Below are 23,632 nucleotides of genomic sequence, written 5' to 3'. Positions count from 1 at the left end.
GCTGAGGCACATTAACAATTCATTTCAAGTTGATAACGAATTAGTTAAGGGTAGTCTTAATATTTGAGTAGGCTTGCAAAAAGTTCTATATAAGCATTCAAATAGTTCCTAGAAATTCTAAAATACTGGCTATACTGGCAGCAAAGCCCATTGAGGGATAGATGCAATGGGCCCTAGCAAAGAGAGGAAGCATCTCCCTCCACAAAGGGGTTTACTGGGGCTGTAGCAGCCCCCACCCCACCCTTCCACGTGGTGCGCCACTTACCTGGGTCTTGTTCCATGGTTCAGGGGTGGGGGGGGGAGAGGGGTAGCTTGGGGTAGGTGGGAAGGTGAGGACAGAGGAAGGGTGGAAAAGAGTGGCTTGGGGTGGGGGGAGGGCAGCAAGGTGAGGGTTGGGTGGGGGGAGGGTTGACAGATGTGGTTAAAGGTGGGGGAAGGGAGGCAAGATTTTGGGGTGGGAGGGAGCGGAGGAGCATTTGCTGGGCCTTTTGAGGCCTGGCGTCACTGGGGGCGTGGGAGGGGCAGCGGGACCATTTGCCAGGCCTTTTGCAGTCCGGCATCACTGGGGGGTGGGAGGGGGCGGGGGAGCGTTTGCCAGGCTCTTTGCAGCCTGCCATTGCTTTGAGGGGGGTCTTTGCCGGGGCAATGGCCAATGGGAGCGAGGGATCTCGCACAGCAATTGGCTAAGGGTTCGTTGTCAAGCTGCGAATCCTTAGCCAATTATATATATATATAAAAGCTATAACCCTTTTCAAACAATCCTTTAAGCAAAGCCAACCACACAAAATGTAATAATAGTTGCATTTTAAAATAACACATTTCTATTTTGAAGCATATTTTATAACCTTCTTGAAATAACAAACACTAAAGTAAACTTACTCTAAAAAGTGTAACCATTCAGCACTGCAGTCAAGTACTAGCTGCTCACGTAGCTGATTCAGATGTTTATAATTTTCTACAATAAATGGAGTGTGGAAACGGCTGACAGTTTTTGTGCTAGAAAAGCAAACCAAATAGGCAATAAAGATTATTAAGCGATCTGTCATGCAGCAGTGTGGAAAATCAGACCACTGATTTCTTAGGCTCAGTTCACACTGGGGTCCAGCCTACAACGTGCCTTTTAGATCCTTGCCCCTCTTGGCTTATAAAAGTTAGCTGTCTGGGTATGACGGAAAGGATACAGGGGGTAGTGAGAGAGGCGGTGGTTCCAGTGGCTTTCAAGGAGACAGAGGTGCACTCCCTTCTTAAGGGTTCTTTTTTAGACCCTGAAGATCTAAACAGCTTTCACCAACATACCTTTTTTAGCCAAGATATTAAAGAGGGTTGTGGCCATCCAACTGCAGGCATGCTTGGAAGAAGCTGATTATCTGGACCCATTTCAACCTGGGTTCAGGCCCGGTCATGGAACTGAAACCACCTTGGTTGTCCTGAATGATTACCTTTTTCAGACAGAGATGGGGCAATGTGACCCTGTTGATCCTCCTGGACTTCCTAGTTTTTGATACTATTGACCACAATATCCTCCTGCAAAGGCTACAGAGTTTGGGGCACCACTTTACAATGGTGAACAATGGTTATGCTCTTATTTCTAAGACTGGTACAAAGTGTAGTCATGGAAGACTCTTGCTTAACACTGTAGGTACTCGCTTGTGGAGTCCGTCAGGGGTTGATTTTGTCTCCCAAACTTTTTGACATCTATATGAAGCCACTGGGGGGAGGTTATCAGGAGATTTGGTGCCATTGGTATGCTGATGATACTCAGCTCTATCTCTACCATGTGAATCAGGAGAGATGGTCAACATTCTTGACAGGTGCTTAGAGGCAGTAATGAGCTGAATGAGGGCCACTAAACTGAGGTTGAATCCAGACAAGATGGAGCCTCTGTGTGTCAGTAGGTCTCAGGTCTGTGAAGTGGGGAGATATCCTGTACTTAATGGGGAGGTGTTGTGCAGGAAGGGACAGATGTGAAAACTGGGATTGCTCCTGGAAGCTCAGGTGGAGGCAGAGTCCAAGAGTAATTTATTCCCAGCTCTGGCTGGTTTGCCAGTTACAGCCCCTTCTGGGCAGAGATGATCTGACTATGGTAATCCACACTCCTATAATGTCCTGATTGGACTATTGTAATGCACTTTAGGTGGGGCAGTCTTTGAAGATGAAGCTGCAGCTAGTACAAAACACAGCAGCAAAACTGCTAACAGATACCGCTGGTCAGATGCACAATACTCCAGTCTTAGAAGAATTCACTGGCTGCCAACTTGCAGCTGAGCCCAATTCAGCGTGTTTTCTTTGACATACAAAGTCCTAAACTGCTTGGGCCCCAAAAATCTACAGGAATGGCTTCCTCCCATTTCAACCTGCTCATGCCCTAAGATCAGCAGATGATGTCCTTCTGGTGATACCACTGCCGTCTGAGGTAAGAAAGTAGACATAGGACTTTTTCAGCGATGGGCCCAAGATTGTGAAACGATCTCCCCACAAGACATATCAAACATTTTCTTTATGTACATTTAGAAAATTGATACAGATGCAACTCTTCCCCCTGGCCTTTGGCTGAAGAGATGGTTTTCCCCTTTGATAATTTTATGAATTTTCAAACAGGTTTTATGAATGTTAATAGGTTTTATTTGTTTTAGGGGGGGTTACATTGTATTGGATTTTATGAGTTTTATGTGTAACCCATCCTGAGACCTTCAGGTATAGGATAGGATAAAAATACCTATAAACAAACAAACAAACAAATATTACTTCAATGTAGGGAGAATATATTCCAGATCACTGGAACTGGATTGCTGCTGATTATATAACTGTTGCTGGTTGCAAGTGATTTATTGCTCTAGTTTCAGCAAACTTACTGTATGCACCATACCTCAAAACTACAGACTATACTTTTATGGAAGCTATATCCCACTGTTTACCCTGAAAATAAAGGCAAGTCTCTCCATTTAGTAAACTCTGATTTTATCATTCATTGTTAACTAAATGACCATACCAGTAAGGAGCATCCAGTAAGTAAAGCATTCAAAACACTAAACAGTCAAAAAAACATAAGTCAGAATTTAGATACTTGTATCTGCATGTACTGTTTGAACTATTCAAACAGTTTAAATATTCTGTTTTGCAGAAGACATCTTTTTGCTAGGAAAGTGTAAGGGGTAGTATAAATTTTGCTTAACAACAGGCTTATAATATAACATTTCAGGTGTTTTATAAACATATATTAAACTGTGGAAATATTAAACATTTCTCCAGTGAGTAGCCATTTGGAATTTTCTTTGCAGGTGATTAACTACATTTTCATACCAAAACCTTTTATGTAATTAAGAATTACAGAAATTTATCTCAGGAAAGCTGATATTCCAACAGAGTTCTACTTCAGGCAGGGGAAGGTGGATTTGTATATGAATACCACAGCCAATTAAAAAGGCAAGTGAGAGTCATTATTAGATTCTTTGAGAATCCATAAATAATTGATAATGGAGGAAGTTTCACTTTCATTAATTGGATGTTAGCATGTGGCTAAATCAATCAAGAAAAACTTAACTGGCTCTTTCATTGTAAATTAAGACATTATTTATTGATATGAAGTCTGAGATCAATGACAACAATATAACTGAAAAGACAAAGAATAAAATTTTGGGGGAATATTTAAGATAACAAGATTAAAAATGTAATTACCGAAATAAAATATATATACCGTATATACTCGTGTATAAGTCGACCCGCATATAAGTCGAGGCACCTAATTTTACCACAAAAAGCTGGGAAAACTTATTGACTCGCGTATAAGTCGAGGGTGGGAAATGCAGCAGCTGCTGGTAAATTTCAAAAATAAAAATAGATACCAATAAAATTACATCAATTGAGGCATCAGTAAGTTAAATGTTTTTGAATATTTATTTCAAAGAAAAACAGTAAACTGGCTCTGTAAGTGGAAAAGGGAGTCAACAAAAACAATATGGTCTCAACAATAACTTTAAAAGTACAAAAACCTTAGCTCAATCAGCAACCAAGCTAAAACACAAGAGTTAAAATCCTTCAAAACTGGATTCCTCATCATCATCATCTGTATGTCCAAATGTAACCCAACTTAGATTTTAAGAGGGATATTATCAGAAATGGAAAATCGACTATTAGCTTCCATTGTAAACAATGGGGGATGGGGCACCCCTTTGGGGATCAATAACTTTGGATCCCCTGACCCAAACTTCACCAAACCTGGCTGGTATCGTAAAGAGACTCTCCTGATGAGACCAGCCAGGTTTGGTGAAGTTTGGTTCAGAGGGTCCAAAGTTATAGACCCTCAAAATAGTAGCCTCATCTACTAACAGCTCCCATTGAAAACAATGGGGAATGGGGGCACCTCCTTTGGGAGTCCATAACTTTGGACCCCCTGAACCAAACTTTACCAAACTTGGCTGGTATCATCAGGAGTGTCTTCCGAGGGTACCCTGAAATTTTGGTGTCACTAGCATAAAAACTGTGCCCCCTGCTGGCCGGCAAAGTAAAAACACACACAAAATTTTAATGACCCGCATATAAGTCGAGGGGAGCTTTTTCAGCATTAAAAATGTGCTGAAAAATTCGACTTATACATGAGTATATACGGTATTCTATGCTGCTATGCTACTACGGTGCCACAGTCTGACCTTGTTGAAATTTGGAAGCTAAGCAGGGTTGTTTTTCGGATGGAGACCTCCAAGCTATTAAGAAGATGGACATGACAAACAACCTTGGCTCATCTCTTGACTTGAAACCCACATGAGGTAGAATTCACAACTCAATGACATACTTTACATACTTTTAAGGAGATAGACTAATACTGAATCCTCACCAATTTTCTGTCTTGTTGAAAAAGCCAGTCTGGCCTTATTAGTGATATCCTAGGAGCTGCATTTCTCTATATATTTACTTGGGAGGAAGCCCCGTGGAATTCACTCCTCAGTAGGCATGTATACCATGTCTTCTAGCAATAGTATAGCTGTACTGAAACTTTTATTTGTGTTGCTATGGGAACAGATATAAATATCTATTCTATCTAAATATCTATCTATGAGCCATCTGAACTTAAAAGCTCTTAGAAAAATATGTGTGTGTAAAGAGAGAAGTAAATAGCATCTGAACTTAAAGCTAAATAGATTGTATAGCTAGCTGAACCTGCTGCTATTTGACAGTTTCAAAAAATTTAATAGAATATTGACATTTGATTAATTTCAGTGATGATATCAATTAAAAATGCTCTCCTCCAGAAAACCACTGTGTCCACAGTGCTTTTTTATTTTTACAAGAGACACCTTGCAGATCACTATTTTGCTAGAAAAAAAGAACTGTTCTCTAAATCATTTCTACTGCACATGTTTTTGCTGTGTTAATGGGTTGCCAATCTTTACCCCATATGGAATGAGAAATGCCAGACTGGGTTCAAAAAAGGAAGAGGCTTCAGAGATCACACTAAGGTACTGAAGTATACAAGAGAAAATTCAGAAGAAAATTAGCTTGTGTTACATAAATTAAGGCAAACCTTCCTCTTATGTAGATCATGAAAAGCTATGGTTGGTTTTAAAAGAAATGGGGCATCACAACTAACTGTTTTGATGTGCAAACTATACTCTGGACAAGAGGTTACTGTTAACAGAATATGGAGAAACAGAATGTGTTGCAATTGGCAAGGAGATATTTTAACTATCTGAACTATTATTCCATCTAGAGGGGCTAATAGGGGGCTGGGAATCCCAGTGATCATTGGGCGGGGGAGATATAGTGGTGGGAAAAGGCCATGTGAGAGAAGGCAATGGAGATACATAAGGCTTGTCCTCTTTCTGACCTTTGTTCCATCCTGAGATAAGATGGTCAGGGGTCGGAGAGGAAATCCCCTTCTCTAACACTGGTGCTGTGTAACAGCAGGTCCATTAATAATAAGACCATGATGCTACAAAATTATTTTGTAGCTCAGAATGTGGACCTGGTGTGTGTCACCGAGACCTGGACTAGGGAGGGTGAAGCTGTTGCCCTGAAATAACTCACTCTATCAGGTTTCTTGGTCCTCCACCAGTCCCAGACAAAAGGCCAGGTGGGGAGCGGCGATGCTCATTTGGGAGGTTTTCTCCTTCAGGTCAGTTCCCGTCCCAACAATCTCCAATACTGATTTGTTTGCCTGGTGAGGGATGCCTTGAAGGATTTGGCCATTCTGCTGGTGTACCGGATGCCAAGCATGCTGACAGATGTCTTGCCAAAACTGTTACAGGTCATCTCAGAGTGTACATTGAGGTTTCCCAGGCACATTTAGGTTTCCCAGGCACATTGAGGTTTCCCGTGGGGGGCATTTTGGAACCAGGGTTGACTTTAGTCGGCTTCCTAAGCCCTTTGGGCTCAGGAACACCACCTTTTCCCAGTGCAAACTTCTGCCACCAAACAAGGCAGAGTAAGTAGTTACCCTGAATTGGGCTTTTCATGCAGGGGTTTTCCTTTGTTTTCCTGCTGGCTACTTTAGAGGTGGGGGAGCAGCACCATTCCCTGCCTCCATACACCCACCCCACCCCCTTTGAAGTATGCTGCCAATCTTCTTAACTTCTAGAAATTCAAAATAGTTTAGAACATTTATAAAAATTAAAAACCCACTTTTAAGGCATCTGCAGAGTCCACCTGTAAAATTGGGTCTCTTAAAGGAGACAGAAAAGCCAGTTATTCCTTCTCTGCTGATATTCTCATTCCCCATGGTAAACAATCGTCAGAGCACTTCACAAGTGTTGCTGGTCAGGTTGCCATTTTCCCCAGTCACCCATGGTTACTATTAACACACGACCCAGTTCCTTGGCTTTTGAACTGTTGCTTCAGTGTGCAACTGAAGACAGTACACACAAAACATTAAACCAAAGCCTGCTCTATACAAACAGCAGATGGATGAAGATATCCATCTGCTTTTCTTAGTGCTTATTTGACTGAGACACTCTCAATTTGTGAAGCTTTCGATCTGAACACATACTTGTACATTCTATTTTACATTTCTGAAATAAAATATTTGTTACTGATTAATAAAATGTAAAAACATTCTTTATTTGCCTACTTAATGAATACTATGGACTATTTAGAAAACCAGCACTAGTTCAAAATAGAACTCTTATTACATATTCTCACTGTGTAAACATATCACCTTTAAAATATGTATTTCATCTTCTGTTCAGTAACTATGAAATTTAAGCAAGTCCAAACCACATGGTATTTTAAGGCTGTGAAGTCATGCCTCACTGATATCAACAGAACTTTCTTGTACATAAGGGACACCATAAGGAACTGAGCGCACAACATTTTTAAAAAACAGAAAAATGCACATCAGTTCATTCATCTGATCTTTATGCTTATATTATGATTATAGAAAGCTATGCAATATAAATGAACACTAGTTGTGATGTACTAATCAAATTAACTGTATGCATAAACTGTCCCAACGTTATCCTGAAGATACATCCATGCCCGTTAGCCCAGTTCCAAATGTATTTAGAGTTCATAAAGTTATAGAAATATTTACAAATATTTATTTCAGAACACTTACCTCCAATAATTTTTAATCATTTGGGGGGGGGGGGGTTGACCTCCACCATTCAGAGAGAAGAATGTTGAAGGCTTTTCCTAGACATTTGTTTCATTAACAAAATAAATGCTAATCAAAGATAGGGAGGAAATACATATTATTTTTACATACCTGCTAACTTTAATCCAGTCAGATGGTATGGAAGATATCATAGAGTTCTTGACTTCAATCAGAAACTAAAAAAAAACCCATGTCAGAAGGCAACTGTATTAGTGTGTTGCAGCAAAACAACAAAGAACAGCATATTAACAACTAACTTTGACAGACATTTGCACAAGCCAAAGCCCATTTTTTACATAAATCTGCCCCATGAAAGCTTATTCTACACAGTCATGGAAAACTTGAATTCTACCTCATGTATACATAGTTGAAACAATTTCCACCCATGAAACATAATCTCCCTTCCATTCGTAGCAGCCCAAAATGTCCCCTGAAGTCCTGTTCACAAGGAGGTCCCTCACCTCCAGGAGCAAGAATTCAGGGAGCATTTTGGGTTGTCATATTGTAAGGATATTATAGAATTATATTGTTGGAAGAGACCTCAAGGGCCATCCAATCCAACCCCGTCATGCAGGAACACACAGGTTGCACAGGTGGATGTTCCTGCACCTGCAGAAACAGTCTAGATGCAACCCATAATAAGTATATTCATTAAATTAAAACATTTATATTTCATCATTCAGTTCATCATAACCCCGATGTGGCTCACACCATATCAAAGGGGAAAGTGAAACAGCTCATGAGCCGAGCATCTGCTCGGCATGCACAAAAAGACTCTATCAAAAGGGTCCTCAGTTAAAAGGTTGAAGTAACAGTTGATGTGAAGGACCTGTACCTGAGACCCTGGGAGAACTGCTGCCAGTCAGAGCAGTCACTGCTGTTCTTGACAGACAAATGGTCTGATTCCATATAAGACAGCTTCATGTGTTCAAATGTGAATACAACAAAACAACGTAATAAATGGTACACTTGGTTCTTATAAATGCAGTTATTACTCAGGCAGCGCCCAGACAACTCTGAATTGCCGTATGTCACATCCAAACTTTTTAAGCACCTCAACTGACTACACTTGTTTTCCAAATTTCTCACTAGTATGCCCATATGTAACTAATGAGCCCAGCCTAGCCAGGAGTAGTGCTTTGAAGAAATCAAAACAAATAAAAATAAGTAAAATGGCATGCAATGACCCTTTCACCCGCAGCAACCAAATGCGATGTCCACTTTTTTCCTTTCTAAACAAAATGAAATGGTAAGTGCCAACTAATATGTGTCCCCTTAATTCTTCCTCATATGGTAGCTGCCACCATATACAAATTATGGAATACAAATTAAAAAAAGAAAACCTTTTATCTCTTTTTGGTAGTGTGTACGAGCTTAAAAGGCAAAGTAGATAGCCTACATTGTCCTAAGGAAAATAGGGTGGGAGTCCAATGTTTCTTCAAAGTAAGATTTTATTTATAACTGATAGGTATATCAATGTTTCAAGCTAAATATTTACAAAATGAAGTAAAATCAAACTGAGGCAACAAATACTTTGAGGACTTCACTCAACACTTTCTGACAGCTTCTCTCCCATAGTCCTCTCAGACGATTTTGTCTAACAGGTTACTGAGACTCTGATTTTCTCAGTATACCCTCTGACTAATTCTCTCAACAATGAGTCTTTTCTCTCAGAAGTCCTTACATGTTCTGCCATGCTCACACAGAGCTTTAACTCTCTCTGTGTAGAGTTTTGACACTCCCAGTCCTTTCACTCTGAAATCCTGTCACCTTCTGCCAGTCCAGCACAGCCCCCACACATGCACACTCTAGAATCAACCAATCATATCACTCTCTCATCCCCCCCACCCCTTTCTCTCTCAAACTGAGCTCTCACAGTTTAAAATCATTACACAGCATTTTCAGATGAATTTCCTGTCACTGCAACTGTAACCCCAGATATTACATACATTAGTTTATAAAGGGGTTATTTTGGTTGAACATGTTTTTAAGAGTAAACAAACATCAAGTGATGAAGGATTAAGATAGGTAATCAAGTCTATGAGTTTTATGTTTAAACAAATGGCTGATAAAAATATAGAACACCGCCACACAAATGGAGAAATATAAAGCCTGCTGAGTTACCTCTTGCCCAGATACTGTTCTATAATCCACAGAAAGACCATTTAGCTTTTTTCTTATATCTTGAAGGTGTAACTGGATCTGGTGAAGTACTGCTTCAATTTCATCCTTCCGCTTCTTTATTGTGGGGAAGTTTTTAAGATCATTGAAGAGCTGGGTTTTATTTCCAGTTCTAATTACAGAGAATCAAAAATGATGTGATTGTATGATTTTACAGGCTTACAACTTTTTATGGTTCCATAACTACAATCAGTTTAAACAACTACAATCAGTTTAAACAAACAACACATTTTTGGGTCCCTCTACCTTGGATGCCTCTACCTTTTAAATGACTGAATGGAGGATCTTTTCTCTGGTGTTATTTCCCTTGAGTCTCACTTGTGCCGATATGTTTAAGTCACAAGTCTGTCCTCTTTAGTGAGCTTATAATAGATATACATGTTGCTAAATATATGGCTGGTCTTATGTTTTCTGGTTTCACACTGGATATTTACTGGCTTTAATAATGGAGTCTTTTTAAAGAATGAAGTCAACACATTTCTACATACAGACAATATTCCCAATAAAACACTCTTTATCACTGAAGAAAGACTGTTCATAGTTCTAATAACAAGAACGACACAGATTCTGAAGGGAGTGGTCTTGCCACTTTTGAAAATGCTTGATTAGAGTCAACAAATGTCAACTCTCATGACAACCTCACTCTCTGCCCCAAAAAAGCCTATGCTGCAGTCAGGGGACCCACCTGTACAATGTGCAAGGCACCATAAAGAAATACTGGAAGAAGGGATGGCTTCATGTGGATCACTATAGCTAAACTGGATGAAAAGAGGAACAGGCGCAGCTGATGTGCTGACCAAAGTACACTGAATCACCTGATTTTCTAAGGTGACTTCTGTGACAAGCAACACTAAGAAGCTTGGACCTAGTTTTTCAAAGGAAGAATAACCCCCTTCAAGAAACGAAAGATCTTACGTCCCTGCTTAGCTTCTCTGCGAACCCAGAGGTTGGGTTTACAATTACACAAGATTAAAATACACTTAAATAGAATAGCATACGTTATTACCAGTGGTGGGAACTAGCAGGTTCGCACCACTTCGGCAGAACCGGTTGTTAAAATGGTGCCTGTAAACAACCAGTTGTTAAATTATTTGAATCCCACCACAGGAACCGGTTATTAAATTATTTGAATCCCACAGCTGGTTATTACTAATTAGAAAAGACTACAAGGTGGAACACAAACTAGTGGGATTTTAGGTAACTTCTTCACCTCTCCATTCCCCAAATGACTCTGGATAAGATCCTCTAAACATAACCAGTTTTATAAGTAAATCATTTGCAAGTTAAAAGTTTCCAAAGTTTTTTTCAAGATAAAACTTTGCCTGTTGGAAACTCCAAAAACAGACATTTAACCCATTCGTGCATAATACTAAATAACTAATCATGTGTTTACTTACTTGGCTGCTTCTTCATTAAGTATATTTAAGTAATTTTTCATTGAACAGAGTAACTCTGGTATTTCCAAGAGTCTCTTCTGCAACAAAGATGCTTTCACCTGAGAACGTATAGCTGGAATCAGTGCTGTGACAGCAGCTCCCAACTGAGTCAGTAAAAGGACAACCAGATAGGAATCCCCTTGGAACAGACAATTAAAAGTGAAAGTAATTATACTGCCTAGGCCATGAGCTTTTAAGCCAGGAAATGTAGATGTAACAGCTGGTTAAAAATTATCTTTAAAATCTTATTCAGATTGCACCAGTCTGACTACAACACAGAGATACCTTGGCAGTGGCTAAGTTCTTGGGAAACATTTTAAATACCAATATTTAAATGACTAAATGTAAATATACTTGCAATTTTATATGCCATTAAAGGTTGAATTGAATTGAATACAACACAGAGATACAAGTTCCCTACCCTCTTAGGAGACCAATAGTAACAATTGTAACCAGGATATACACTTTTATTCCGAGGGGGAAAGCATCTTAACATGGGTGATCTTCAATGATCAGTCAAGGAGGCAGGTCTTAATTTTAAATGTCCAGTCTCCTTAATTGAGGGGAGGTCACCTGATTCTCCATTCATTTTCTGCCTCAGTAAAGTGCAGGCTTGCAAAGGACCTCTACTAAAATAGCATTTCCCTTCTATTTTATCATCTTGTGACAATTTCTTTACAATTCCTGGTTAGGGAATCTGAGTCAGGGAAGAGAGATACAAGAAACAAAAGCCAAGGATTGGCGCAGAATTCTAGTAGGAATTTCCCTCTATTAAGAGAAAAGCCTGCAATACAGATTGTGCACAGTAGCTGGCTTGATTCAGTCTTGTATGTCAGCCACATAGAATGAATTTAGTACATTTACAGACCACAAAGCAGTACCACTTCCAAGTTTCCCCAAAGGTGGATGGCTGGCTGGTTGAGCTGAGTATTGGCCGAAAAATTTGTGCTTTTACGAAACAACTTGTTCTGAAGCTCCAAAAGGGTCATATCAGAGTCTCTAATTCTTACCTCCTCCTACCTTCTCCTCCACAATTTAGGCAGAATGTAATAGGAGCAAGAGGCTGGTCAGTCAAGCAGTAGAGGCAGATACTGGCCTAATAAGGCTGCACAAAACATGCCGGAAGGGACAGAGATTCCAACACAACAATAACTTTCACTCTTGGATTCTGAAAACAGTTTTCAGACAGAGGGAGAAACTTCTGAAGACAAAGTACCGTATAAACTCGTGTATAAGCCAACTTGTGTATAAGCCGAGGCACCTAATTTTACTACCAAAACCTGGGGAAACGTATTGACTCGTTTATAAGCCAAAGGTGGGAAGCCTGGAGGCAGAGGGAGCTCCTTATTTGGGCAGTGACTCCCCCTGATGTCATTGCTTTAAAATAAGTATTCTCCACCTTCCAGGCTGAGTTTGAGGTAGCCCAAAGCAACCAGGAGGTGGAGGGAGCTCCGTATTTGGGCAATAACATCAGGAGGAGTCACTGCCCAAATAAGGAGCTCCCTCCACCTCCTGGCTGCTTGGGCTTCCTCAAACCCAGCAGGGAGGTGGAGGGAGCTCCTTATTTGGGCAATGACATCAGGGGGAGTCACTGCCCAAATAAGAAGCTCCCTCTGCCTCCCTGGGTTTGAGGAAGCCCAGCCAGCCAGAGTTCCCCTTCATCCTCCGAGGAGGGAAGCGACTTGTGCAGCCACAGGGAGGTCGTCCCGGCCACACCCCCAGCCTCGGCAGAGGTCTGAAGAGCCGGCTGGTAAGCAGGACTCGTGTATAAGCCGAGGGGGCATTTTTCAGCCTTAAAATAGGGCTGAAAAACTCAGCTTATACGCAAGTATATACGGTAGTTGAGCCAGAACAGTTCAAATGTCTGTTTAATAATGATTATCAAAGCATACTGTCCAAAGCCACTACAACCCTAAAAATATCACAGGAGACAAGCGAAGTTGAGGAGGAAACTCACAGTGCAAATCAAACAGGAAAAAAAGGGTTTTCTTCAAGGTTCCCACAGGTAGAAGGAGTAAGAGAAAGAATAAGCACACACCCCTCCACTGGGGAAAACAAGGATTATGCCAAAAGGATTTTACATAGTGCTTAACAGCACTATAGATCTAAGGCAGGATTCTGGATAACCATGTGGCCTATCTCATCTCTGGGGTTCTGGTAACCAAAAATGGCAAAAGACCCCTCAACAATCAAACAGACCAGAAACTCAAGTTTGTTCTCTCAAGGTCCCATGAATCCTTAGCACTCAGAAATAGGACTTGGGCACCACATTTCTGTATGCCAAGATCTTCATCATATGGATATGTAAGAGGCAACAATACCTGAAGAAAGTAACAGAGATAGGAAAGGCACATTCAGACTTCTTAAGGCTGCTTCATTCATGGCAGATACCAGTCTAGATCTTATTATTTCTTTGTATCCTTTCACCTTCTGATGTTGGGTAAGAAGGCAATCAAGTCAACAGTGAGCAGATGGTTCAGACAGAGCATCATTATTACATATCAGACGCAAAGACATCCTGTACCACAGAGAATTACAGCCCACTCCATGACAGCAGCATTCAATGCCAACTCATCAGTAAAGGAAATATGTAAGGCATCCATATGGACATTAGCTTTTACATTTGCAAGATGTGGTAAAATAACTAATGCAGTTTTGGGACACAGTTATTACAAGAAGAAACAGAATGCCAGTAATTCCCACCAAGCATGGAAAAGATTGCATTTGGATACTCCATGCCAAGATGCACTTGGCCTCAGAGTGAGAAACAAATGCTGCATTTATTGTAACTTCTCTTTAAAAGATGCTTTATCAGCCAGAGTGGTATACAGGTTAAGAGTAGGTAGACTCTAATCTGGAGAACCAAGTTTGATTCCCCACTTTTCCACCTGAGCTGTGGACCCATATCTGGTGAATGAGATTTGTTTCTCTTACATCCCTGTTGGGTGACCTTGGGTTTGTCACAGTTCTTCAGAACGCTCTCCATTCCACCTACCTCAAAAGGTGTGTGTCGTGGGGAAAGGAGTTTGTAAGCCACCTTAATTCTCCTAACAGGAGGGAAAGGAGAATCCAAAATCCTCATCATCTTCTCAAAGTAAAAGGAATTTTCACAAGAATTTAAAATAATGATGTTATGGGTCCACTTTAAAACAATTTTACAACACAGTCCCGATTAATAAATTACACTGAGGACGTTGTTGGGCATACCTTAGATAAAGTTCAAAATCTAGTCCAGGGTTTTCCCAACCTTTCTGACGTCACAGTACCCTTGGCCTCACTCTTCATATCTCATGGTACCCCTGCCATTCCCTCCACCTTCCTCTCCCAGTGCCCCTGCTTGCTATCCCCACACTTTCACCTCCAAAGGTGAAGGGAAGCACTGGGGACGGGTTGGGAAGTGGCTGCTGACCTTGCAGCAGGCCCTGCCCCATGGGCCAGCTCCATGTCCTTGCTGGTACTGGTGGGAGACACCACAAAAGTGAGGGGGGCTGGTAGCATTGCTGCGGTACCCCTGGGACATGCTCACGGCACCCCAGGGTACCACGGAACCCTGGTTGAGAATCGCTGATTCTAGTCCCTGTCAAGGAGCCATTTTGTGGATATTGAGTACAAGGTTTAACATCGTAGAGCTTTATTTATAACCCAGTCTCCAAGAAAGAAGCCACATTAAGGAATTGATGGGCCCAATTTTAGGATAATATTTATAATCCATTTTTTGCTAGGTAACAAGTTCTAGGTAACTTTCTGAATGCCTAAAAGGGTTTCAGACAATGCATTTAATTTCAAAGATGGCTTAAGAGTCTTGTTTTTAAAGGAATGAATATTTATCAAACCATTTAATGTGGCACTTTAATGTTTATCTTCGTGAACATACTCAATCATATGGAATTTAATTTCACATGTTAAGTAGTCCATGGGATACACCTGTTGAATCTCCTTTCTTTTTATACTGCTCAGGTTAGCTAGGCTTCCATGATGCCATTTTAAGCATACTGGTGCGTAGAGTGTTCCTGGAAGCCAGCTGTGCAAGTAAAGTAGAAAAGAAGGTTGATTTTTTAAAATCTTTTTAAGGATGCAAATTCTTGAAGTAAGTCTTTTATGTGATCTGGTATAATACATTGTGTGTAATATACTTTACTCTGTGTGTGTATAATATACCTTACTATGAGTTGTGAAATTTTTGGAGATCAATGTACTGAAGAAGATTCTATGAAACAGAAGACAGCCAGGATTCTTTTTGCCTATGATCTTCATGCCTGAATAAATTGTGCTACAATGGCCTTAAAAGCATTGCTTGCCTCTAACTAAGGAACAGAATAATTCTCCTTTATACAACTATTGTTAGAATAGTTTTTTTAAATTGCATATTGTTAACAAACAAGAAGATTTTGGCAATTACTGTGAACTTATTTTAGAGGCTGTCTCATTGTATTTAGGATTTTACAAGCTGTTTTGAATTTGGTTTGGTCTTATCACATATATGCTTATGACACTGATGTTTAATGGCTAATTTTGGAAAAAATCTAATACAAGACAAGTAGCTTTAGCTGTACAATAAAACTGCATAATTAAAACACACATTTGATTATTGAAGAAGTGTTTCCCATTTGATTTTCTAGACTCAACACTTTTTTGGGTAATTCTTAACAATTTCCACTGGAAATGGAAAAGATTGCTTTTGGATACCCCATGCTAAGATGCCCTTGACTACAGAGTGAGAAAGAAACATTGCAGTTACCATAACATCTCATTAAAAATGTTCTCTCTGCCTCAGAATAAAAGAAATTTTAACAATAAGTTCAACATTACTTTTTACAATGATTGTCCAAAAGTTACTGAATATTGAAAAATTCCAGCAAATTTCATGAATGTCAAAAAGCATCTTTCCCCTACTTTTCTGACATACACCAGAGAATTACACCAACTATATTTCATTGACTGCTGATCAAAATTAGTCAGTATTTCTGTGTCAGCATTCATACTGTTGACAATCCCCAAACTTGGCAATTCACTATAATAGAACTGTTCATATGTATGACTGTTAACGAACCAGAATCCCGTAACTAAGTACTTATGTGGCTGCTCTGGGACTTTCCTAATTTCTTCACCATCATGCAGCACCGAGTGCTGCAATGGAAGCTACCCACAGCTTTTGAAAGCAGTTTTTCCACAGGCACAGCTGGCTGTAGTAGAAATATTTGTGCATACGCAAAAGCATGTACCCCTTTGAGTCCTGTATCCACTATACTAACTACTACACTGTAATGCAATCAATTTGCCTGCACTATGTTGAGAGTATGCAACTCAGAGAGGTCAACTATAGTGCAAAGAAGGATTTACGACATAATTTGTACAGATGGTGTTACACTACAACTCTCACAGAAATGTCCGCACAGACTACCTTAAAATATGCAAAATAAACCTTTGTGATATGTGACTGTATTGTTATTTAATATATTATTAGTGAATCTAGTTCAAGCTGTCGTGAAAAACTATGTACAGTCAGAACAACAATTATTCAATCTGGAAGAACATAACACACTTTAAAAGGGGTATCGTTTACAAGTAATGAAGCGGGTGAAATAAATTTACATGGATAGTAGATAATAATTGGGTATTTATTTTCCAAAGGAAGCCGCTTACATAAGTCTCTTTTCCTCCTTTTTATCCAAACAACATCCCTGTAAGACAGTTAGGCTGAAAATATGTGATTGATCCAAAATCACCAAGTGAGCTTCCACGGCAAGATGGGAATCTGAACCTTGGTCTCCCAGTCCCTACTCTATAGCTCTGGTGTACCACACTAGTTTTCATAGGGTGGCTGCTGTTGAACAGCAACAAGCAGCCAAGTCTAACTCTGATCTGCTCCATACTTACTGATATTAATGTATAATGAAACTGTAGCTCAATATCAGTCTATAAGGTTACAAGGCAGTTTGCACAACAGTCAATACTAATACATCAGTTATGTTATAATGTTTTCTTCAAGACTGCCATTGTGCCTCAAGTTGTAAAAAGTGAATAGGCTGTCAATTAAATCCTGCCTTACAAGGTATGCCATAATCTTCAAAAATATGTTAAGAAATACTGCTTATGAACATCATAAATAAATATAATAGTATATTGTTTTATTGTGTTATAGTTTAATTACTTACCTTTTTATGATAAATAGTACAGAGTCCTCTCTCAACATCTGGTATTTTATATAGGAGGGTCTTAATTTGACCAAGAACGCTTGATTCAGACATAAGAACTTCAGACACAGCATCAAGTCGAGAATCAATTTCACTAGAAAGAAAAAACAATAAAAAAACTAGTATTCTGTAAAACACAATCAGAAATCATGTACCTCTTATCAATCATTTACTAGGATGGACAGATAGAAGGGAGAGCTACATAAAACTCCACATAAAATGCACAATATAGCTAGGAAAAGGAACAACATATTTTCTTCAAATCTGTTAAACGTAGTACCAGAAAACAGTCAAATTTTCAAGGAGTACAGTTGTTAATAATCAAGCCAAATACAGTTCTGACTCATGCTTGTTGCTCTTGATACCTTAGATACAGTGATACGTGGACTTCTTTACTAGGCTTGGCTAATACCCTAGAAATTCGGTAAAATTCAGATTTGGGGATCCATAACTTTTGTTCCCCTGAACCAAACTTCACCAAACTCGGGTGGTATCATCATGACAGTTTATGGATGATACCCTGAAATGTAGATGCTACTAGCTTTAAAAATGCACCCCCTGCAGGCCAAAATGTAAAAAACACCCAAAAAATACTCCCCAAAAGCCTGAATACCTTGCATTCAGATTTGTTCATATTCAGGCAGGACACATTCAGCCGATTTTGGCCCAAAATTTGGGTCAAATCTAGTATTTGATGCACCTGAATCTCCAAGCCTATACTTTACTATTTATTATATTTACATCCTATCTTTCTCCCCATTATAGAATGCAAAGTGGAATTCATGAGGTTGCAAGGTCATCTTCCAGACAAATCGCTGACCAGATACATAGTTTCAGCATGGATGCTCTATCACCTTCTCGAAGACAATAACATCCTGAAAGGGAGCAGGAAATTCCAGCATTGTTCTGTATATCAAATGTAAAACTTTTGTGTCATAGAACTACTGATTGCTACATGCTTCCAGGTACCATAATATACCACACAGTCTGTTCTCTACAACTGAACACTAAGGTGTCTATGCTAATACTTTGGAAAGGAACATCTACTCTTTACATCAAGCATTCCTGAAATCACATTTTACTCTGTGGTATTAAGGAGCAGCAGTGGCGTAGGAGGTTAAGAGCTCGTGTATCTAATCTGGAGGAACTGGGTTTGATTCCCAGCTCTGCTGCCTAAGCTGTGGAGGCTTATCTGGGGAATTCAGATTAGCCTGTACACTCCCACACACGCCAGCTGGGTGACCTTGGGCTAGTCTCAGCTTCTCAGAGCTCTCTCAGCCCCACCTACCTCACAGAGTGTTTGTTGTGAGGGAGGAAGGGCAAGGTGATTGTAAGCCCCTTTGAGTCTCCTACAGGAGAGAAGGGGGGGTATAAATCCAAACTCCTCTTCTTCTCCTTCTCTTCTCCTTCTTCTCTTCTCCTTCTTCCCTTATCCTTCTCCCCTTCTCCTTCTTCAATGGGCACAGGAGTCACCATCAACAGGGATGCCCATCACTCCTAGTCACATAACACCACTGGTAGTCACCTACAACTACTAGCTAAAATCTCTCCAATGCACCATCAGTAATCTAGACTTCTCAAAGGATATGAGGGCTAGACCTGTCCTTGCTTAAGGACAACAATAGGGACACCATGCAGCTTGCAACATCACTTTGCCATGCAACATTTTATCATCATTACAACAATCTTGTGGGGCGGGTATGGCAGAGAAACAGTGACGGATAGCACTCTTACCCAGAAAGATTTCATAATAGTCTGGGGATTTCTACATGGGCTTTCCAGATCTCAGCCTGCACTATTTTAATTATTTATTTAGACTTTTTTTCAGACTACCCTAGAGGACTTTGTAGTTTGTCTGTTTTTCTTCATTTGAGACAATGTTTCATCTGTCATGATAGAGAATTCATTCAAAGGGTAAGTCCTCTATTTTGTGGCAGGTGACTCAAGCCGTTAATGGTGCCTGAGCACTACAGAAGATGACATTGACTTGGTAGGCAAATCAAGTGCATGGTATCTTGAACTAATTTATTGTTTTAATAGGCAAGGGGCCTTTGACTGAATAATTTTTGGTAGGGACTTTATGCCCTCTGGAAGCATCTCAAGATATAGGAATGACTTCTTCCAGAGAAACAGCTAGTACCACCCCATAATCACATGGTAAATGGCAATCCACAAGAAGATCTGCAAAGGAGTAAATTTTTCTTCCTATAGCATCCGGTTTTCTTTAATCAGAAAATAATGTGATCCTTGCCATTATCTGGGCTGCATTTCCTCCATTTCCAGTGGAAGAAGCTGAGGGTGAGCAAATAAGAAACTACCAGTACTCTCTTCTTGCTTCACTTATAAAGATTCCCAATTTTTCCACATGCAGCCACAACAGAATCAGGCCTCTTCCAAACTGAATTACAGTCGGGGGTGCATGTGTGTCTCTGTGTGTGGTAATGGGCTTCTGGAGCTGGCACAGCCTCGCTCCAGTGCATTTAAAACTCAAAGAGAAGAACCTACTCTCATTTAATTCAGGCTAAACTTTGCTTTGCCATTTATAGGGAAAACATCAATACACCTAAATATACAAATTTTAAAATCTTATACGTTATATTCTATTTTGCTTTGAGAACTTCATTTATGAAAACAATGTCCCAAGCTGAATCAGTAACATATAATGGCCTACAGCACAGATGTAACATCCTCTCTCAAAAGGTTAATCTGCACTTTAATCATTTTCACATATGGCTGTGCTGCAGTAGCTCCAGTAATCTAACACACACACACAAATCCATACACTTTGGCTCCTGTAATCCTCAATATTAGAAGGGGGAGGGGTCAGGAGAATATCATCCAATATTATGACCTATTTTTTACCTCACTATTACAGAATAGTTTCAGAGGGCAGCTGGGTTGGTCTGCAGTAAAACATTTGCATTCAAGTCTTAGAGACCAACAAGTTTTTCAAGGTCTGAGCTTCTAAGAATCAAAGTTGCCTTCATCCCTTCATCAAAACACTACTTGAAGAATGATAAAATATAACCATATTTAATCTTTAGATTGCTTATGGAATATGTGTGTTAATATAAAAAACAGTTGTAAAATTTTGCTTCTCTTGCTCTTTTGTCATTGTCTTCAAGCAGTCGGTGAGGACTTTTTTGTTTTGTCTGGTATTATCTCACCAGTTTTCACTGACTCTTCCTCCATTTCATGTGATTTACTTTAATGGTTTTATACACTGGTGTGTATTTTAAATCTTGTTTTAATGTTCTCATTGTTCACTGCTCTGGAAACCCTGAGCTGGGTCAGCTGCAGTTATAGTACAACAAAAAGTGGAAAGCTGAAATGTAGGGAATAATTCACATGTGAAACTTTTTCGTAGTATGGTCTAAACTGGAGAACCAGGTTCAAATCCCAACTCCTCCACATGAAGCCTGTTGGGTGACCATGGGCCAGTCATGGTTTTCTCAGAACTCTCTCAGACCACATGGAGGCAGACAGTGGCAAACCACCTCTGAACAACAACTACTCACCACCTCTGTACATCTCTTGTTCGGAAAACCGTACAAGGTCAACATAAGTCAGCTACGACTTGATGGCACACACACACACACACACACACACACAGAGCCATGCTACTTTATCTCAGCATGACAGGGAGAAAAATGTTTCTTTTTCACCCAGAGGGGGGCATTTGAGAAGCTGCTGTCCTGCCCACACCCAAGGGCCAACATACTAGGCTCATGGGGGAAGGAGGAGACTGAAGTCTCAATGTCAGCTCCCAACTAAAGAAGGGTGACTGAGGGGGTTCCTACACTGCCACTGCCTTCGGGACCCAGCAGCACTCCCATTTGTTATGAAAACTACTATATCAGTCAATGAATACCGGTCTTTGAACAACAACTGGGGCGAGGGGGACAGAAGGGAGACAACTGAGCCATTCACTTCTGCAGCCAAGATACTTCTTCTTTATCATCATCATCATCATCATCATCATCAATCATCATCATCATCATCAAATTTATATGCCACTCTCCCACATAGGGCTCAGTATAAACTAATATAAAGTATCCATAAAAACAATCCACAAACAGCAAACCTGAATTCAAGAAATTCTATAACTGTCACCAGAAAAAGTACTGCAATGTCCTTCCAATTGTCTGAGTTTTCTACATAAAATGTCCCAAATCCTATATGATCCGCAGCACAGTTCACTTGATCCTTCAACATTTTCACCAGCAACAGTTTCTAGTGTTTTGGTGGTGACCTCTTTTACTCTTTGTGGTATAATGGTGCAATATATGGAAACATATTCAGCTGAATAGTAAGTATCAAAAACATTCATGAACATATCTACAATGATGACTACTATGCAGATTCGCGCATCTGTTAAATGGCAATCAAGTGCTTTTGTTTTACACAAATAGACTGTAGCTTCAGCAACATTTGCCATGAAAAAGGAAACAGTGAACCACTTGAAAACAGATGAAGGTTTAAATCTTTACTACAGTCATACACAGCTACAAATAGCATGCAACAATACACTGTACAATTAATTATCTGGTTTAGAGCACTGATTCTCAAAAATTAACTACCCAGGGACCCCAAGTTTGATTAACTTTTTCTTGGATCCCTCAAGTGCTCCTGTTCTCCCTTACTAGGCAACACAACACAGCCCCTATCCAAAGCATATTTGCTAAGCTGTGTATGCCCTATAGGCCTTCTATTTTCTCACACCCTCAGAAAATACAATAATAATTTTACCAGCTAAATAGTAAAAGGAAGCTTGAGAAAGTAAATTTATTTAGGGCAGGGGTCTGCAACCTGTGGCTCTCCAGATGTTCATGGACTACAAATCCCATCAGCCCCTGCCAGCATGACCAATTGTAGTCCATGAACATCTGGAGAGCCACAGGTTGCAGACCCCTGATTTAGGGGACAAATTACCCTGCTTTTATCCCTGATAGGTACCATAAGCAGCTTACTGGAGAGCCTAAATTAAAAAATTTAAAAAGCAAAATACAATAAAATAAATGAAATAAAGACAGAACCACATCTTGAATAGGCTATGAATCCAATGGCCAGCTCACAAAGTGGTCATAGCTTGCAAGCCATGGGATAACAGCCAGGAGCCCTTTGGCTTATGCCCAAAAGGTATCCATTAGGTCAGTGGTGGCGAACCGTTGGCACTCCAGGTGTTATGGACTACAATTCCCATCAGCCCCTGCCAGCATGGCCAATTAGGTCATACCAAGCCTTTACATCTGCAAACAGGGAAGAGACAGAAGCAAAGCTGTGTTTCTGGTATGATCCTCCCCAACAATCAATTTCCTTCATTTTCCCCACCCCATGTTATTGTCACAGCCTACATAGCCTACAAGATCAAACCTCAGAGAGTAACTGGTTGTATAGGAGCATAATTCAAAAGGTTCTCACCCAAGATCTACTCAATATTAGACTTTATGGGAAGAAACGTTGCTTGGAAACAGCTAGAAATGTTTTTATTGGTTAATAACATATAGATAACGGTCAGCTGAAAAGATGTGGGAAGATACCTGGAAAAATTTTCAGAGCTGCTAACAGAAACAGAAAAAGACCAGGTGAACCCAAAATCTAAACTACTGCTGAACTGAAATCCATTACTGGCTATTACTGTCTAACTATGCAAAACACATTTATACCAGAAGTACTTCTGATAACTACAGTAGGACGGTATTTCCTTAGTGTCACTCAACCACTCAACACTTTATGTAATGGGGGTTCAATGCCTCTTCCAAAAGGCAGTGAGAAAACAACTTACCCCATCATACAGAGCATATTATACAGCCATTACAGCGAAGGCATTTCATTTATTTATTTTACACTATATCTAAATCTGCCTTTCTCCCAGCACAGCTGGTACCCGAAACATAACTAAAATAACTAAAAGAAAATTAAAACAACCAAAATCATTTTAAACAAACAGCAAATATGCCAGCATACTGTCACCATAAATATGTTCTTTGTCCTGTCCATTCAAGAATCATTGTTAAGCCTGTTCCAAATACCCTCCTAAATATCTTAGTTTTATAGTGTCTCCAAAAGAAGGACACAGCTCAAGACATCAAAATTCTCCATAATGTCACTACTGGCTTCATGTACTGAGCTGTTGGTCAAAGGAGGCTCTCTGTAATAGCCCCCAATACCACACTGGTTAGCCGACTAAGAGCAAAACCCCTGTATACAGTGTCTTCCATTCCAAACCCAGCCAG

The 23,632-nt window shown here is 40.0% G+C and overlaps 1 protein-coding gene across 1 annotated transcript in view; it reads right to left on the bottom strand.

Annotated features, from left to right (window-relative positions):
- MSH3 (mutS homolog 3) overlaps window positions 1-23,632 on the bottom strand; it is a 67,585-nt gene that overhangs the window by 11,671 nt on the left and 32,282 nt on the right. Inside the window, exons 13-18 of the mRNA XM_048504355.1 lie at window positions 17,358-17,490; window positions 13,039-13,114; window positions 11,164-11,422; window positions 9,710-9,878; window positions 7,697-7,761; window positions 880-996 (exon numbers count right to left, since the gene is read on the bottom strand). Of these exons, the coding sequence (XP_048360312.1) occupies window positions 880-996; window positions 7,697-7,761; window positions 9,710-9,878; window positions 11,164-11,422; window positions 13,039-13,114; window positions 17,358-17,490 (819 nt within the window). The remainder of the gene's footprint in view (window positions 1-879; window positions 997-7,696; window positions 7,762-9,709; window positions 9,879-11,163; window positions 11,423-13,038; window positions 13,115-17,357; window positions 17,491-23,632) is intronic.

The sequence above is a fragment of the Sphaerodactylus townsendi genome, linkage group LG07 (assembly GCF_021028975.2).
Source record: "Sphaerodactylus townsendi isolate TG3544 linkage group LG07, MPM_Stown_v2.3, whole genome shotgun sequence".
Taxonomy (NCBI): Eukaryota; Metazoa; Chordata; class Lepidosauria; order Squamata; family Sphaerodactylidae; genus Sphaerodactylus; species Sphaerodactylus townsendi.
Note: the sequence above shows the minus strand (reverse complement) of the source record. Positions and strands in the feature narration are given on the sequence as shown.